Genomic DNA, 18,066 nt, shown 5'->3' with positions numbered 1-18,066 from the left:
CCATAATTAATGTGTTCTTTCTACACCCTTTATATGCACATATTGCAATATTTATGCTTCCCTGTATATAAAGTACAAATTTATCACAGTCCCTGTGACAGGGATTTACCCCATCTGGCATGAGAAAATGGTATCATCTCAATTTCTTTTTCTTGGGCAATAAGCTACACTGAGAACGAAAGAGCCTTCCAAAGATTTGGTTTCTATTAAAACTAAGGTCGGTCAAATATCATTACCAATGAAAGTAATCCTTGCTGCTGTCCCTTCCTCTTTAAACTGCTTCCTTCCCAGGATGCAGGGACCTATTCCTCTGAGATTTTCACACGTTTCATCCTGTAAGGATTCTGTTCCCACTCTTCGATGCACCGACTATTTCCTTGGTTGTTGTGGCAAGCAATTCTCTTCAACTTTCTCCTGCTAAGGATCACCTGCACAAACTGCCATAATTCCTCCTTATTCTTGACCCCAAGTTTTTCCTGGAGCAGGATTTACTTTATTCTTCTCTCAGCTGAATAAACTCATTCACTCCTAACACACATTCTACCTCGAAGCGAGTTGTGTGAGGACTACCAGCACCTACCTAAGCACGTCACCCCAAAAAAGAACTCAAGACCTGTGTGAACCGTTCTGCCACTGCTGGTTTTTCTCCACCATCAAGTATGGTTAGCTACAGCTGCTCTCCAGCTTCGCACTTCTACTGCACCGATGCTGAGTTCCACCATGTGCCTTCTTCATCTACCAGCAAGGAGTCCCTACAGCTACTAAAAATACTCAGGTTACAAATACACTGGATAAATCATACCTGAAGGGAACAGTCACGATGTGCAGGAAAATCGAGTGGCATTACTTAGACTCTTCCACTTAAGAAAGAGCCACCTGAAAAGGCTTGCTGTTGTTCTTAAAAGGATGAGGTTTGTGTTAACCAAAGTGGAAATGTATTATTGGTATAGGAAAAGGCTCTTACTAGACAAACACAGTCATGTCTAAAGAAGCATTAAGCTGAACAATTCATACTACTTAGACAAACTCTGCAAAAGCATAAACGGGTAACTTAGCATAAATCTCTAAATGCCTACAGACAAGTGCTGAGCCAACACTTTCTCTTCAACAATTAAGTTGAGCTTATCAAGCATCTCCCACCTATACTTCTATTTCTGCTCTCCTATCTCAAAGGTTACATCATGAAACCTTGCAGCCCCAAGAGGCAGATCACCCAGAAGACGTTTTAGTTTGCCTGAAGCTATGAGCCACGCAAGTTTCACAGCTCAATTAGGTGTTTTGAGGACCAGATAGTTGTGTCTGAGTTCAGAGATAAAGCCACTCATTTCTTCAGGCAGTGCGTTTGGAAGTTGTGAGGAGTTGGGAAGAACTGGTCCTGTCTGAGCTTTTTATGATCAAAATCTTATGGCCATCTTGGAAAATGAATGGTTTGACAATATCTGGTATTAATACCATGTAAACAGTATTGTATTACAGTAAGATCCTTCTCCAAGCTCCTTGTGAAAACATTTATTACTATATATATGTAGTAATAAATATATATATAGGAAGGAACGTATATAAATAAGTATATATAAATAGGAAAGAGTATGTACATACCTTCCAAAAATCAGAGCTTTTGTAAACGTGTTTTTTAGTTTTAAAAGTTACCATTCCTGAACTTTGTTCGGAGCCCCAGGAGGTAGGAGCTGTTCAAAAAGAAGCTCTCTTGCCGTGTGAGAAGGTCCAAATTTTCTTCCCAGGAGACTAGGTGTTTGAAGCGAGAGCCTTAAGCTGCTGGCAGCCTGCGTTTATGGAAAACTACCAGTCGGGCTCTCCTTAATGATCTGCTCTATTTCAGAAATGGCCAGATCAGGCCTCCAGATACATAATGAGCTGCTTGAATTTGCAATTACACAAGCGGCCAATTCCCATTCATTTTTCCGAGATAACATCTGGAAAGGATTCTCGACAACTTTTGTTTTGTTTCTGCAGAGACTTCCAACAGAGCCAAAATATTCAAATGGCTTTATAAATATTCTCTCTATGCGACTAAATATAGAGAAAAATGCTTTCCATAGGTTTTGTCACTACTCTCCTGCTGACTCTTCGCAGGCTTTCGCTGAGCTTATGGCATTTTCCTACTAATATTACAAGCATGGTTAGTGGTGGTTTGGTTTCTGTTCGCATGGCTTCTCACACTTCTCACACCGACCACAACCACCCCTTCTCAGCCTCTGGCTTGTTTAACCACGCAGAAGAAAGCCCTTCATTTCTCATCACAAGCAGCGCCGTCGTTCTCACCGTAATTACAGTAACCTCTCTGTACTTGCTCCACGTCAGATTCATTACTTCTGACCTTAATTAGCCAGAAAAATATCTTGCACTTAAGGTGAACTCTTCCGGGCACTCTGCTCACTAATCAGCATCGCCCACTCCTACTGAATAAAGAGAGTCCCAAAATACTCTGAGATCAGATTTGTTCAGCCTGGCCTCCTGGCTCAAACTCGCCTCTCCCCGGCTCCCTGCATTTCCAACTCACAAGCACCCAGCCTCTTGCAGAGGGTCTTTGTAGTAATTCACACTTCTGACACCTTGCACTTCATGCTGGTTTGTTCAGCAATTCAAATCCTGAAGGTCACACAGATCTTCAGTACTAGCCTAATTTTTCCCCCCTTTTTTTTGTTTCTTCATTGCCAAGGCCACATCTCCATCACCAACAGTCAAGATCAACCTTGGTAATCAGCAGCATCATCCCCATCACCTATCCAGTTCTCCCCTCAAAGCCAGCACTACATGCATCTTACAATGCAGCTGGTTTTCTGTATCTCTCATTCTACCACCCCTGTAGCTCAGCAGAAAATGTTACTGAAATTCAAGTTAGTTAGATCAAGTATACACATCTAACTTTATTCATAACCATTCTGACCCAAGCCATAGCTTTAACAGGAGTCCTTTTCCACATCGCATCCCAGTTCTTATTTCTCATCTCCTTTTATGAAAGCTTATTCATTCAGTTATTATTATTATTATATACTTTTATCTTTAACCTGAAATAATTCCAAGCCATCCCCATGTTCGAGTTCTCCAATTACTTGGATAACTGATTGCAGATCTCTGCTTTCTCAATGCCTGCTTTTATAGCAGACAATTGCCTTTCAACACCTCTTTCCTATGCTTTTAATTTTACCAAATTTCCAATTAATCAGTCCAATCCTCTCTCTCTATCAAGCCCAAAATACCATTACCTAACCAGGTTTAGAGATTTCTGGTGAATATGAAATACTCCATGGTCAACTGGTTTGTGACTGCTGGTGATTACTGCTGTCTGCTTCCACGCTGGGAGATAAATATAACGTGGTTTGAACCTTGCTCACACGTGTGCAGAGAAACCTGGATACGCACTGTAATGGAGTGTTGCAGTCAGCAAAGCCTACAAAATCGTTAAGGACTGGAGAAACTAATGGAATAAAATAAAAATGAACATAAAGAAATCCATCCAGATAATCACTTCTGGCTCTGGAAATCTTTGAGCAGTAAAATTGTGGAAGTATGCCATGGAAGTACTGAAAGTTACTCCGTTCTTACACTTTTTTTCTTAGACATCTATTCCTAAAGACCATCGAAGCCAAAACACTGGACCACTGGACCAGTGTTATTTTTTATTAAAATAAAAATAGAAATAAAGGGAAAAAATCCACAACAAAACAAAATTGTATGCTTAAATGGTTTCACAGTATCAGGAACAACTACTTACAGGAAAGAGAGGCCTTGAATTTTGCTACACAGCATTTTACCTTTCTCAGAAGCTGCTAACTTTTTGCTTTCCATGGTATATACACACATATCATATATATGAATAGCTGATACAATACACAAGATCATTTCCTGTAGTTGGTGGGAAACTGCAGTAAGACAGAGGCAGGATGCCATAAACTCTGCCATGAAACTTCAGTGGGTTATAACCAAAGGGTGGGGGGCAGGGGTGCTCTAAAACCTTGCATCTCTCAAACACTTGGGTTGTTGAACAGAAATGAAGACAAACACAGCATGCATCACAGTGGCCTTACTAATACAGCTGTTTCCCAGTTCAGCTCCCTTATAAACTGTTTTCTAATAAGATTGGAAGAGGTTTTAAGCGGGGTTAGGGGGGGAGTTGCCTATCATAACAGTATTCTTCATCCCTGTGCAACCCCCTTTCCACCTACTTTCAAGGAAATTGCATTTATCTGGGATTCAGAATACGAAACTTTTAGTTCTTTATCGATAAGATGGATCTCCAAGACATGCTTCCAAATTCCCAGTGAACTAGTATCATCTTCTGGGTTCAGTGTCCCCTGAAAAAAAGTCATGCCTTAATGGCATGATATCCTTCATTCAGAAAGCAACTTAATGTACACCCTTAGGAGTTCAATGCCAAAATTAACCGTTGCCTAATCATAACCTGCTTTTTTTTTTTTTTTTTTTTTTTACAAGCATTCAAAAAGAATACATTTTAAATAAACATGAATTCTAATTTAACTAGTTTCTCAAGCTCATTCTGCATTTTTAATAACATAGCATTTTAATACCATAGCTAGGAGCTTTCAGAAGCTGTACTCCTCCCTCCCATCCATCACGCTATTTAAAAGTAGATTGCTGCAGCTGAAGAAATCTCCCCGTGCCTTCAGCACGCAATGAAAACAGCAGATAGCACCAGGAGACACAGCGCTGACACCCAGAACGCCTTTTAGACACCGCGTGAAAGACAGCTAAGGAAGAGCCTCGAAGAAGAGCTTTGTAACAATGCCTCTCCCTTGTCTGCACTTGCTCAGATCAATCACCCACAGACACTGCGAGCATCACGCCTCGCAGGCCCTGCTATTGTTTCATGCCAGAAAGTGGTGGCTCGGGTGGAAATTCCCAGCATTGTGACCCACGGCTGAATATATCTCAGTAATACAAGCTTGGAAACTTATGTTGCATTAATACTAATTGAGAAAAAGAAGAAAGAATGAGTTTTAGGATCTACAGTAATCCCATAATTTAAGGGGAGACGTGCACCTATTCTATCATCTGACAAGACACCCCAAATGTCTCTTAATAGGTGCCTAATAACACAACTTGAAAGAGAATACGAGTACAAGCACTCCCAGAATATTCCTGATTCAAGTCTGACTTTCTACAGCATTATATTAATACAGAATGAACACACACAACAGCCTGAAGCCTCTGCAACCCAAAGATTTAATACTCTCAGATCTGCTCTTGTCCACCAAGAGGCAATGATCCACACACAAATACCTCCAATAAACAAAGGATTTGTTGGCTTATGAAAGAAATCACAGAAAAATATATATATATTGTCTATCCAAAACACCTCTTCAGAAGAAAACTACATTTGTCTGACTCTGCAACTAGACATCCTGAAGATATACAAGAGTTTGATTTCAGGAGACACGGCAGGGAGGGACATGGTAGGAAAAAAATAAATAGGTTTTAGTGGGTAACAGTTAACTTAGGAACACCATCGTCACCCTGTGCCAATCATGATGCAAAGCTCAATCAGGCATACAACCCAAAAATACCAGCTTCAAGGAGTGCCTAATTTTGTCAAAATGAAATTTTGACTTTTACAGTCAAAACCAAAATGTAAGTTTTTAATAATGAATTAAGAAACCCAAGCAGAAAATTGTTCTGGGACTGGTCATGGAGTATCAAGCCACAAAATCTTTTCCTTTTATGTGAAGAAAAATACTCTTGATAAAATTTCTCACTCCACACCCCAAATTCAGTAAATGAAGTGGTGTTTCCCAGTTGTAGTGGGTTTACGTGGCAAGGTTTTGGTGGCAGGGGGGCCATAGGGGTGGCTTCTGTGAGAAGGATCTAGAAGCTGCCCCATGGTAGGTAAGGGCCCCACTGCTGACCAGATCCGAGCCAGTAAGTGATGTTGTTTGTGCCTCTGTGAGAGCAGATTTAAGACAGGGAAAAAAACGCTGCGCCACACAGCAGCCGGGAGAGTGAGAGCAGTGAGAAATGGCCTTGCAGGCGCCAAGGGCAGTAAAGAAGGAGGGCAGGAGGTGCTGCAGGCGCCGGAGCAGCAGTTCCCCTGCGGCCTGTGGAGAGGCCCCTGGTGGAGCAGGCTGTCCCCCTGCAGCCCATGGGTCCCACACGGAGCAGATCTCCACGCTGCAGCCCCCCCATGGGTGGAGGAGCCCCCGGTGGAGCAGGTGGATGTGGCCTGGAGGAGGCTGCGGCCCATGGAGAGCCCCCGCAGGAGCAGGCCCCGGGCCGGAGCTGCAGCCCGTGGAGAGGAGCCCACGCAGGAGCAGGGGGTCTGGGGGGAGCTGCCGCCCACCCGTGGGGGACCCGTGCTGGAGCAGTTTGCTTGTTCTGGAAGGCCACCTGATGGAAATGTGCTTTTCCTGTTCAGAGGCTGCTGACACTGGTGTTGAGACACTAAGAGGATAAAAGGGTAAATGTGGTAACTGATAAGGACATCGGGCCATCGTGGCTGTGACTGATACCAGAGCACAGATGAGAAACCAGATTTTGTAAGCTCAGCCTTTGGAAATGAGAGCACCTCTCCTTACTTCCTCTACCTCTGTATAAACACCCCACCCTGCCTTTATATAAAAATTTAAGATAAATAGATATCTGGAAATCCCATCTAAAATGGATCCCTCCAAAACCACAGAAGGGCTGAAGCAAGGTAACAGATCCAGGCAAGTAAGGATTCACTCTTGTCAATCCTTATTGCAGGAGCCGTCTTCCTCAGTCCTTCATCTCTTTGTGAGGGAATCTGTCACTTTTGGGGCTGACTGCATCAAGTACCTCAGACCCAAAGGCCACAAGAAGAGAAGATCAAAGAACTGCAGAAAATGAGAAAATATAAGTTCACCTGCTGTCATTTTAACTGTACCATGGTTTAATAAAACCCAAACTGAAGCTTCACCCTGCAACGATGACTTCCTAGGAAGCTTCCCCAAGAAGTCATCCACAGCATGTCCAAAGGAAACCAGCTCTCACTCCTCCACTTATGCTTAATGGCAAGATTTTGGGGGTGTCAGAGAAGAGAGCTCAGTAGGCACACATTCACTAGAAGCTGCTACATGTCTTCTCAGTATAATAGTTCCACCGTTGGTGTAAGAGTTGACTTGTCTAGAAAAACTCCAGACAACTGTTGCGTAGACTTGATGCAGCATTTGACCTAAAAAGCCAGAGGACGCCAACTCTGTTCCTGCAAAATGAAAACCCTTCTGTCCTCGTGCTGAAGGACCAAGCTTAAAATACACCACTGAATCCCAGACATCTGTCCCCTGGGTATTTTACAACAGGTTAGCCGTGACCACAGTGGTCCAAGGATCTTTCAAATAATGAACTGCTGCAGGTTACTCTATCAAACTATCACTTAGGCAAGAGCAGTGAGCACAACCCTTCAAAAAATTGAAACTGGGGAAAAGTAATCTCCCATACACATGCTGCAGACACAAGGCAGCAGAGGCTGCACAGCCTTTTCAGAGCCTTCAAAGCCCAACGCTTTGTGGTTACCAAACACAGAGCTCACACACAAGACAGCTACAACAGTTTATTGTAAAAGGAGAATGAATTATAATAGGGAAGACAGTAATGTGCACGATGTGTCAGAGCACAAGGAGAGCCATGCTGGATCAGAACACAGCATCCTGGAGGCCCCAACACTTTCTCCTGCAGCAGCTGAGAGAGAACATCCTGGGATAAGTGCAAGAACACACAAGTAAACATCAGCATTTTCCAAAACACTCTTCCAGTCTCCAGCAAATTCACAGTTCAGACACTCACTGAGTCAGAAGTGGTGCCTTTACACTTAGCAGCCCTTCATTTCTATTCATTTGTCAAGTTCTTACCAAAATCTAGTTAAAGTTTTAACTAGGGTTTCTTGCAGCAAGGTGGTGTGATTTTATTTTATTTTAGATTTTGGATAAAGAACCAGCAGTTCTTGTACTGAGAATGAAAAATGACTTTTTTTTTTTTTTTATGGGATACTAAGCACTTTTATTATTACCAAAAACCTGAAAGGGAGGAAGATAAAGAAAAGTTGCATCATACACAAGAGGCTGTGGCTTCAAGATGATGCAATTTTAAAAGCACATTCGGAATTTCATGAATGTGGCATACGGGCACACCTAAAAATACAAACAAATCTTCTCACAAAATGTTTTTTCTGGGAAAAAAAAAAAAAAAAAAAAAAAAGTTCAGGGCATTTCAGGGCAAAAAAAAAAAAAAAAAAAAAGGTTTTTGTTTTGGCTGGTTTTTTTTCCTTTAAGAAACTGAAATAGGAAAGGTGACACGAAATAATTATTTCTTATCAGTAATTCTGCAGTTCATCAGTATCCATGTCCATTATGTCATATAGATTAATTTGGAGCTCTTATTCATGTGAAACTCTTTCTCACCTCTTATTGCAGAAGCACAGACAAGTATCACACCACTCCAGCTGCTGCACTGGACTGGCTGAGCATAGCAAAGTGCCCAAAAGGCACACACCACCTATGGGCTTCTCTCACTTCTCCAGGATCTGATGTTGATGGAGCCACTTATCTATCCTCAGCAAGAGTTCCCAAAAGTATTCTTCTTGTTAAAACCATAATGTATGGTTCATTTTAAAGGAACTTCACACAGTCAGAGTTACACAAAGAGATGAGGTTAAAAAAAAACAAACAAAAAAAAAAAAACAACTGCTTTTCTAGTTCTCAAACTTCAGAAACAAAGGAAAACAGCAACAAATCAGACATAGCTTAACCCCAAAACCTTTTTAAGTGTGGGAAGAGAGGAGAAAGAGGTTTAATAACTATTAATTTTAGCATTTTATTGCTAAAGATTACATTAAAACTGCTGGCTGCCAGATATCTGACAGCTTGATGTACTGCAGCACCGTGTTCTGCAGCTTCAGCCCTTGAGCTTCTCTCTGCAAGCCTACATATCCTCAGCTTTCTGGTTCAAGGCACTCCTAACAGGCTTCAAAGTGCATTACAGCCCACCAAGCGCCCATACCACTGATTTACGAACACGGTATTTTATTATTTTAGATGGTTTCATAAAGAAACTCCAGAAGCTTACCACAGCCTTGAAGCGCAGGCCGGTCTGGTCTGAAAGTCCCTTTTACAGGTCACATGCACTTTTTCTGAGCCAGCCATGCGAAAATATCACACGGTACAGACAAGCAGGCATTTTTCTTAAGTCAGCTGCATAAAGCAGAGAGGATGAAGAAGACTTTCTGACAGTTTAGTGGTGATGCCCCTGCGTGCCACACACTCAAGCGCCTATCAACACAGAGCCCTTAAACTAAGGGCAGTACAAGCATCGAGTCCAAACTTATTTGCACACATTGAAAATTAGGTCAAAACCCAGCTCTGTTTCTATTCTGGTTAGAACATGCCCGCGTCGCAGCAGACAGTGAATCTTGGATTTGACAGCCTTCCAGCACCATCCCACATTTCCTCCACAGCTTCTCATTCCTTTGGCTTACTCTCTACCCACTCGCTTTTCATGCATCACTCTTCAACCATCAATCAGATATGTTGTTCAGAGAGAAATACATTAATCCTGCGTTCCTCTGCTCTGCTTACACACTCCTCTGCTCACACCAAACGGCGTAACAAAGCGCTACCCCTGCACGTGAGTTTCTGGGGTCAGGAAGTTCCTCTTGTTCACAGTAGGATACGGACTGGTCTCTTGGACAAGCCACAGCAAAGGACACGAGAGAAAGCTGCCTAACTTTCTCGCTGACATTGTTTACACCATTTGTTGCAGAAGCTGGTAGGTGGGGAGAAAGGATCACACTACAGAAAGAGAAAACACAGTCCCATGATTTGGACAATTTAATTATACCTCGGAGGACCGAGCTCTATTCCTCTCTTCTACCGAAGCCACAAACCATAAACTTTGTCTTATTTAAGCAGCTGCCACGCATAGTATGTACCTTAATATTTGAACATTTATCTGCAAATAGAGCCAAAAAGAATCGTGTGCTAAAAAGAGACCACTATAAGATTGCAGTATACTCTGACAGAATGGAAATGGATCTAGGCATCTTGAAGTGGGGGCAGAAAATTAGCAAGCAGCTTCTGTATTGCTCATGGATTTTAGGCTTCTACCTATCTTCGTTTGGTCTTTAACAACAGCGTGAAAAGGACACAGCGAAGTTCCCAAACAGTCAAGAAACTCTAATAATAATACATTGAAATTCATGAGAATAACAACTGTCCTAAATAAAGAGATTGCAGTAAAACCCCAAGTGTACTAACAAAAAAATCCTGACAGCCTTACAGATTTAGTAGAGCTCATGGTATTACAAACTAAATAACAAATTAAACTAGGCAATAATAATAAAAGCATGGGTCCTTCGATTATGAAATGCCACACATGGGCAGTACATGCATAATGCTGGAGTAACTCATTCTCTTACTTCCCAGCCACTCCAGATCTGTCTTTTCTCAGCCTAAAATACAGGTTCTGTTTCCAAATAGGTACCAGAAAATGGAACATTAATCCAGCCCTTCGTAAAGGAAGAAAACATTACTTCCGTGTGTCTCAGCAATCAGCAAGGGGCTCGCATTTGGAAGGTGAACTCGAGCACTCCGCAGCAGTACCTACCGAGCGGCAGAGCAATCGGTTCAGGGCGAGGGCCTACATCCTCGGTTTGGCATCCAGTGCCAGCCTGAGCATACAACTCAGGCCATGCCTACGAATATAACATCTTAAATTCAAACCCTCGGGTAATGCAAAGACCTGAGATTCACGAGGCAGAATCTGCTTTGCAAAAAAAAAAAAAAAAAAAAGCACGCAACCCCAAGTAAACCAATACTTACACCAAACGAAGCACAAAACCTTTCGGTCCAGGATGCCAAACACCTTTATCTCCCACTCCTAAGTTTTCCTTTTGGAGATCGGGGCAGGCGAGCACCTAGCACAATGTGGGAACGCTCAGAAGAGCACGCAGGCACTGATGCCCTTATGGCTTTTCTGCCAGCAGCTTGCGTTTTGCAAGCAGCTCAACCGCCAGAAAACCACACTGGTTGTTTAAATATATACACGTAGACATATATATATATCTCGCTGCTGCACAAACCCAGCCAACTCTGTCAGGTCAGGCCCTGAGGACCATGCACGGCCCCCAGCCATCCATCCACCCACCCAGCACCACCACCACCCAGCCAGTCCTACAGATGACCACTGCAGCATGGGCTGAAGGTCAACATTTTCGGGCCCTGCTTTCCCCTCTGTTGGCATCAGCGGGCTGGAAAGCCGAGCCTCGCGGACTGAAACACCGGGGAGCACTACTCACTGGCTGGAGGGGGGGGTATTTTTTTGGAAAAAGAGGGAAAAAAGGCAACGAGACGCATCCCCCTGCGTGCTCCCAGCAAAGCGGCGGCTCCGAAGGGAGGGACCCAGTGTGCACAGACCTCGCTGGCGGCACAGCACGCCTTGTTCCCGGGGGTGTCGCGACCCTACACCCCACACACACCCCCCATAGACCCCACACACCCCACACGCCGCCATTTCGGCCCCCGCCCGCCCTTCACCTGCATGCCCGGCAGGCCCGCCTGCACCGGCGAGTGGGCCATGGCGGCGGCGGAGGCCTCGGGGAGGGGGCCGAGGCTCCTCAGGCGGCGCCGGGGGCCGGGGCTGAGCTCATGGCCGCGCTGGCACACTCCTCCTCCTTCCTCCTTTTTCTTCCTCCTCCTCCTCCTCCTCTCCCTCCCCCCGAGCCAGCAGCAAAGGGGCTGTCCCAAGCGCCGGCTCCTCAGGCGCCCGTCACGGATGCAACAGCGGCTTCCTCATCCCTCCTCCCATTGACCCTCCTCCTCCTCTTTCTCCTCCTTCTCCTCCTCCTTCTTCTCCTCCTCCTCCTCCTCCTCTTCCTCCCCCCTCACGCACCGCCCGGGCTTGCATCGCCCCCGGGGCTGGGCGAGGCTCCCCCCGCCAGCCCCGTAGCGCCGCACCTGGGCTGTGGCTTTGCGGGGTTTGGGAGCTTTTAGGATTTATTTATATATATATATATATATAAATAATTTTTTAAATTTTATTCGTTGTTTCCGGCAACTGAAAGCCCCGCTTCTTCCCTCCCAGCCCCGTCTGGGGGGGCCGAGCAGGTGGAGCGAGCTGGGAGCCAGCCCGCTGTGAACGAAGGGAGCCGGGCTGAGGCGATGGATGGATGGATGGATGGATGGATGGATGGATGGATGGATGGATGGATGGATGGATGGATGGATGGATGGATGGATGGGGCCGAAACCCCAGGCTGTGCCGGCTCCTCCTGCCTCCCCTCCGGGAGGAGGCTTTATAAAGGTCACGGCAACGCCAGAGCTCGGCTTCAGGAAGCACTTGACTTCCTGTCAGGGCTTCTTGCAAAAGCAGCGAGCCAAAACGACAGCCTGGGTGTTTGGGCAGCGCTGGCGAAGGGGGGAAGAAGCGGGGAGGGAGTGCGGGTCTCCCCCGCACCAGAGAAATCCTGGGCCTGGGTGAAACCTTGAAGAACTTGGCCGTACAACACTCCCTGCCCTTGGCCTACTGACGCTGAGGTTTGACTGCTCCTCCACACGTTTTCCACCAGGAAAGGTCCCCTCCTTCTCCCCCACAAACACCTAGGTAGCTCCACAAGTACCTGTCAGGCAGTGGGACAGTGGTTCACAGTCCTTTCAGCCAAGCTAAAGGAAACCACCTCAGCATAAAGTACTAATCCACCAGAGAAGAGTCCATACAAATCTCTCAACTGCAGGAAAAAGCTTTAAAATATAAAAAGATCTCTTTGGGTTAGACATAAACTCCCTTCAAAGCTTTTTCTTGTAGCTAAGATATTCCTTGTTGTCTTGACAGGCTGAGCTAACGCTGCACAATCCTATTTTCCTGAAACTTACAGAAACATAACTGATTTGCACCCCTCAACCAAGTCTGAATAAAATTAGTTAATAGCCTCGTACAGGCACCTGTATGTACCTACACACCGACTGTTCCCCTTTGAAACAAGACTACACATACCAGCTCTTGAGTGCAGTGCAAAATGGAAAGGATGATGGATAGGAGTTGTGTGGAAACTTGAACTACTGGATATTTTTTATTAGTTGTTCTTGAAGGACTTGCTAGTTTCCTTAATGCTGGCATGGCTTTTAAAGTATGCCTATTTTAGCTTCAGAAAATATAAGAGTGCTTTTACTGTTTACTAGCATGTAATGTTGTAAGAAATATAAAAGCTTTCATTTGAGTTCTGCCTCAGTCAAAATCAACTATGTCATAAGAATTTTTATGAAATTTTTCTACTACATTGATCTCCACCTTAAGGCATTTTTATTATTTTTTTTTTTTTTTTTAAAGTAGAGCTTTATTACCTCCATGTTTGCTGCACTCTTTGTAGCAAATGTCTTCAGCTTGCTAGGAAGAAATCTAGTTGAGATAAAGGTGAATTTTTTTCTTTCTCCCATTAATACCATTGAGCTACGTCACAGAGTGTTAAAAATCCTCATTGAGAAATTGCCAGGTTTACCACTGCCTGTGCAGTCTTGATTTGATCTTCTCTGTATGGTTATCACAACACCAATTTTATCCACTGCCTTACTTTTTCTGTCTGAGCACGTTCAATGCAGAACGAAAAGATGAAGGGTATAAAACTAAGCTTTATGTTTTGTATTTTGAAAGGTATAGAGCTATTATTTTCTATCCATTAGTATTCTCTTTGGGACTTAAATAATTTTCATAGTTTCCTAAGGAACACAACCTTAAGTTGCTAGAGTTGTGTATGTTTTACCTTGCTAATTCCCTCTCTACTTTCATTTTGTAGATTCTCTAGCTCAAGGCTCATTAAGCACAAAAAGTTACCATGTGCAAGCTGCTCTGAAGTAAGTTTCCCTATGTAAGCTCCTAGCCCAGGGCCACTGTGAGGCCTTTTTCTTGCTTGTATGCCGTCACCGAGTAAAAATCATGGATTTACTTTATCTCAAGGTTACACAGTTCTGTATTACATGTTCAGCAAGGCTGTGCCTGAAAAAGTGATTGTTTGAGCGAGGGGAGTAAGCTCTGTGAGTGATTTTGCTTGTTGGAATCAATGGAGCAGATTCAAAATACAAATTCTACATCATAAACCAGATACTGGACCATGTTAAATTCCAGTGGAGTATGAGGAATGTCCAATTTCTGCCAGTTTACGCATCACATAGTGCATTTTATGTTCCCAGTACACTCTGGGCTTGGAGAAATTTTAGCCAAAATATTTTGAATGTAATCTTAAAACAACGATCACGTTTCTGTTTGTTGATAGTTTGTAAATGCTGGTCTTTCACTTTAAACTTAAGCTCCTTCATTACAGACTAAGAAACAGAAGCCTTGCATTTTTTCACTCCTTTTCTCAACCCTACCTAAGAAAAGATGTTTTTTTGAGTATTCCACTACGAAGAAGGGCTGCTCTTGTGGAAATCTTTATTAATTATAGAATGATAGCATGTTGTGACAGCCTGCCATTCCAATACAATGACAGAGACTTCAAAAATAAACAATTCTTATTAATAAAGTGGTTCTCTGTTGTCTCTTTTTGAAGCCAGATGTTTTCAATGTGCAAAGATTCAATCAATTTATGTGTTGACTTCTCAACACCCAGTTTGCTTTCAACTTGAAGCAACGCTTTGAATATGCAAAGAATTTCTGCTTCACTGGTTACAGAAGATGAACGTTATAAGAGAAGAATATAATTGCATCACTGCACTGGCAGTGACTGTGAACTTCTTTTTATAAACTACCTATGAAGAAAAAACATTGTCCTTTTACCTTTCTGACCAAGACCAAAATTTCTTCTCAAATGAGAGATGTAAGACCATTGATGTTTTCCAAAAATAAAGATGTACCAGAAATGGAGCTCTTTTAAAATTCATAGTGTACCATAAATAAATACCTATTCCTATTTTGAAAGAAAAACACCACAGCAAAAGCGCTGTGGGTTATACCAGCTGGGCTATTTGTCTACAAAACACTGCACGCGGGAAATGTAGCTGTGACTAAGAAGGAGGCGCAAGTTTTCCTGGGGAAGAGAAGAATGAGCAGATGATGGCATCGCTTGCAGTAGTGAATGGCTGCAGGATCACAGCGGCTCCCAAGCAGATGGGGTTGCCTTTGGGCACCCTGTATGGCAGCAGGGGTATCCTGCCATCCTTGACGTGAGGGCTGAGCAATTAACCAAATCATAGCACCGTGCTGTTCTCTGCTAGGCTTGCTGGTGTTTTGTTTTGTTTTCCTTATTATCTTTATCTACCATCTTCTGGCTTTCCTGTTTTCTTTTGCTACATTTCCTTGGCTGATCAATTTCTTGGTAAACTCTTGTAACAACCAATATAAAAATTTAATTTCTCCTCTTAATTGTGTATACCAGATTCCTAGAGATTTATTTATTTTTTTTTAATTACTATGCTAATAGCCCGATGGACTATCTACTTAAAATGAAATTCTCAATAGCTTGTCAGTAAGGTTCCAGTGTGAACGCTTACATTCTAAATGGATGTCACCTGTCTGCATCAAATAATGCAAAGCAGCTTTAGCAAGGTTCTTCACAAATGGACCTGAAAGACCTTAAGTGATCCTGGGATTAAATGGGAAATCCTCACGTGGATCTGTAGCTGATAACAGGTAGGAAAGAAGAAATAAAAGCATTTCACAGCGGAGGGCATTGCCGGTACACTGCCACAGGAATCCATCTGGGACCAGTCTTGCTTGGCGTATCCGTGAATGATCTAGAAAGGAGACTAGAGAGAAATGGCAAAACAGTTTGACATTGCCAAGAATCAAGAGGTAAAAACTAAAACAAAGTGCAAGGAGTTGGGGAAGGATCTCAGAGCGACTGGCTGCTGAGTGACACACCAGCAGATGGGAGTTCAGCATTGAAAATATACAGGGGGAAAGAATGCAGGAAAACAATTTACATTTACATACTGTAGTTCCTAGCGATTGAGAAGGAAATCTCAGCTGTCACTGATTTCAAAATAGTCAAAAGGAAAAAAAAAAAAAAAAAAAAAACAACCTATATTAGGAGTTACTAGGAAAGGAATAAAGAATAACGGAGACAGTATTGTTATCCCACCTTATAAATCCATACTGCTCCTACAGACCGTTCTGTATCTTCTATTTCCAAAACAACACTGTCTGGTGGAAAACAGAAATGGAAAAAAATGTGATCAGAGTCATAAAAACTTCTCCACATGGAGAAATTAAATATATTATGTCTCTTTGGACTAGGAAAGAGACTTTTCTTGGGGGTGGTAGCGTTCTATAACTTCATAAATGACCTGGAGAAAATGACTAAGGGGTGACTGTACATTTTTTCTCATAACAAGAACTATCCAAAGGAAACTTTAAAATAGAGAAATGAAGGTAGCAACACAAATGAACAGTGGGACTCACTGCCACAAAATGCAGGAGGGACCAAAAATAAAAATATTTTCATTTTAAAATGTTACAAATTCATGGAAGATTTGTTCCTATGACAGTAACATGTTAGAAGTCACTTGTTCCTTACTTCCCAAATGGAAATCTGTAGTCTTCACTGCGACAAATTAAAGAGAGCTTTAACTTTTGATAAGTCAGTCTACTAGAAGAGAAAAAAAGTAACAGGACTCTGGAGAGCCCCAGTAATGAAATCAAAGAAAGAAAGGCTTTAAGCACCACTTGCTGTGTCTGGACAGCAAAATAATCAAATAGCCTACCCATACAGCCAGATGGGTCCCATCCCTTCTCATGTGATTTTCACATGGACATCAGGAACAGTATTTCTCTGGATCAGAAGAAATAAAAATCTGGTGTTTTGACTTGGGTGAGGACAGGATTACACTCCATATTATTCTGTTGGTGTCCTAACTATAGCTGAATTGGCACATTACCATTTATTCGAAAAATAAATGAAAAGTTTAAAAAATTAAAGATATTTGCATGGTGAAGGTTTATTTACCTACAGTTCACAAAGTGGAGGCGGCGGGGGGCTTGTGTCCCATCCATGTCATTAGGCCTGGTTGCAAGGGGATCTCCTCGGCTGCAAGTGGGGGCAGCTTGGCTGAAAGTTGTAACAGAGGTCAAACTAAGACTTCAGTATTTTTAATTCATTAATTTTCCAAGGTCTCTCCTCTTCCTCTCCCCAAATATTTACAGAGATGTGTTGTCCAGGACCGACATTTTCCCTGCCGCCAGTTGTGTTTGTGCCACAAAGGTTTCAATTTTTAGTGGAAAGAGGATCCCGTCCACAAAGCTCATGACAGAGCCTTTCTTCCTCTCTGATGACGTGCCAACAGCAGCCCTGTGCCATGTATTTATGGCAGCAGGGCAAGCTACGTGGCTTCAGAAACACACAGATCAGCCTTCTGCAACTCTACATGGATGTGCATTTAAGCTATGGGACAACAATCCATCTCATCAGAAAATGATTTCGTCTGTTACAGATTTATGTTTAAAAATGGCCTTCATCTTTAAGACTCATAAGCATTGATTTGAGGAGAAAAAAAAAAAAAAAAAAAGAAAGAAAGAAAAAAAAAGTTTAATAACTTTTTATGTTCCCCAAAGAAAAAAACAATAATTTGCTAAATTTGTCTAAAACGTGCTGCTATCAAATATTTGGCTTCCTGCGGTGGTATACTTCATATCTTTCATATAAAATTGCAGGTTTTTGAGATTCTTATGAATAGGAGGAAACTGACTTTCTTGTAGTCCTGAGAATCATAATGGACAAGCAGGGACGAGGCAGGAAATGGAAGAAGCATCCTGAGTGTTGCACGCCCTTTATTAATAATGAGCAGAATATAAGTGCCTGAAAGTATCTTAGTATTCCAGACAGGCAATTAAAATTACATAGGGAACTAGAGCTCATTAAGAAACCCGAGACTGATTATACTGCACGGTGCCTCTGTCCCCAAAGAGCATCATTTCATTAAATCTTGCTTTTTATAAACTTTTCTCTTACCCCCTTGTCACAGAAGCCAAGCATACACAAACAGAAGGCATACCTTCTGTATCTGCCTCTCGTATTTCACATTTGGTAATGGAGACATCAGTTCTTATCTCAGATTAATGCCTGTGTACACAACAGAGTAGCAGAATCTCCGG

General features: G+C 42.8%; 1 protein-coding gene across 1 annotated transcript in view; it reads right to left on the bottom strand.

Moving 5' to 3' along the window:
* Positions 1–11,602, bottom strand: part of STK24 (serine/threonine kinase 24) — a 52,244-nt gene extending 40,642 nt beyond the window's left edge. Inside the window, exon 1 of the mRNA XM_032182339.1 lies at positions 11,523–11,602. Coding sequence (XP_032038230.1) covers positions 11,523–11,564 — 42 coding nt within the window. The 5' untranslated portion in view covers positions 11,565–11,602. The remainder of the gene's footprint in view (positions 1–11,522) is intronic.
* Between the last annotated feature and the right edge of the window lie 6,464 nt (positions 11,603–18,066).

Source organism: Aythya fuligula, chromosome 1, assembly GCF_009819795.1.
Source record: "Aythya fuligula isolate bAytFul2 chromosome 1, bAytFul2.pri, whole genome shotgun sequence".
Classification (NCBI taxonomy): Eukaryota; Metazoa; Chordata; class Aves; order Anseriformes; family Anatidae; genus Aythya; species Aythya fuligula.
This window is presented reverse-complemented; position numbering and strand designations above follow the sequence as displayed.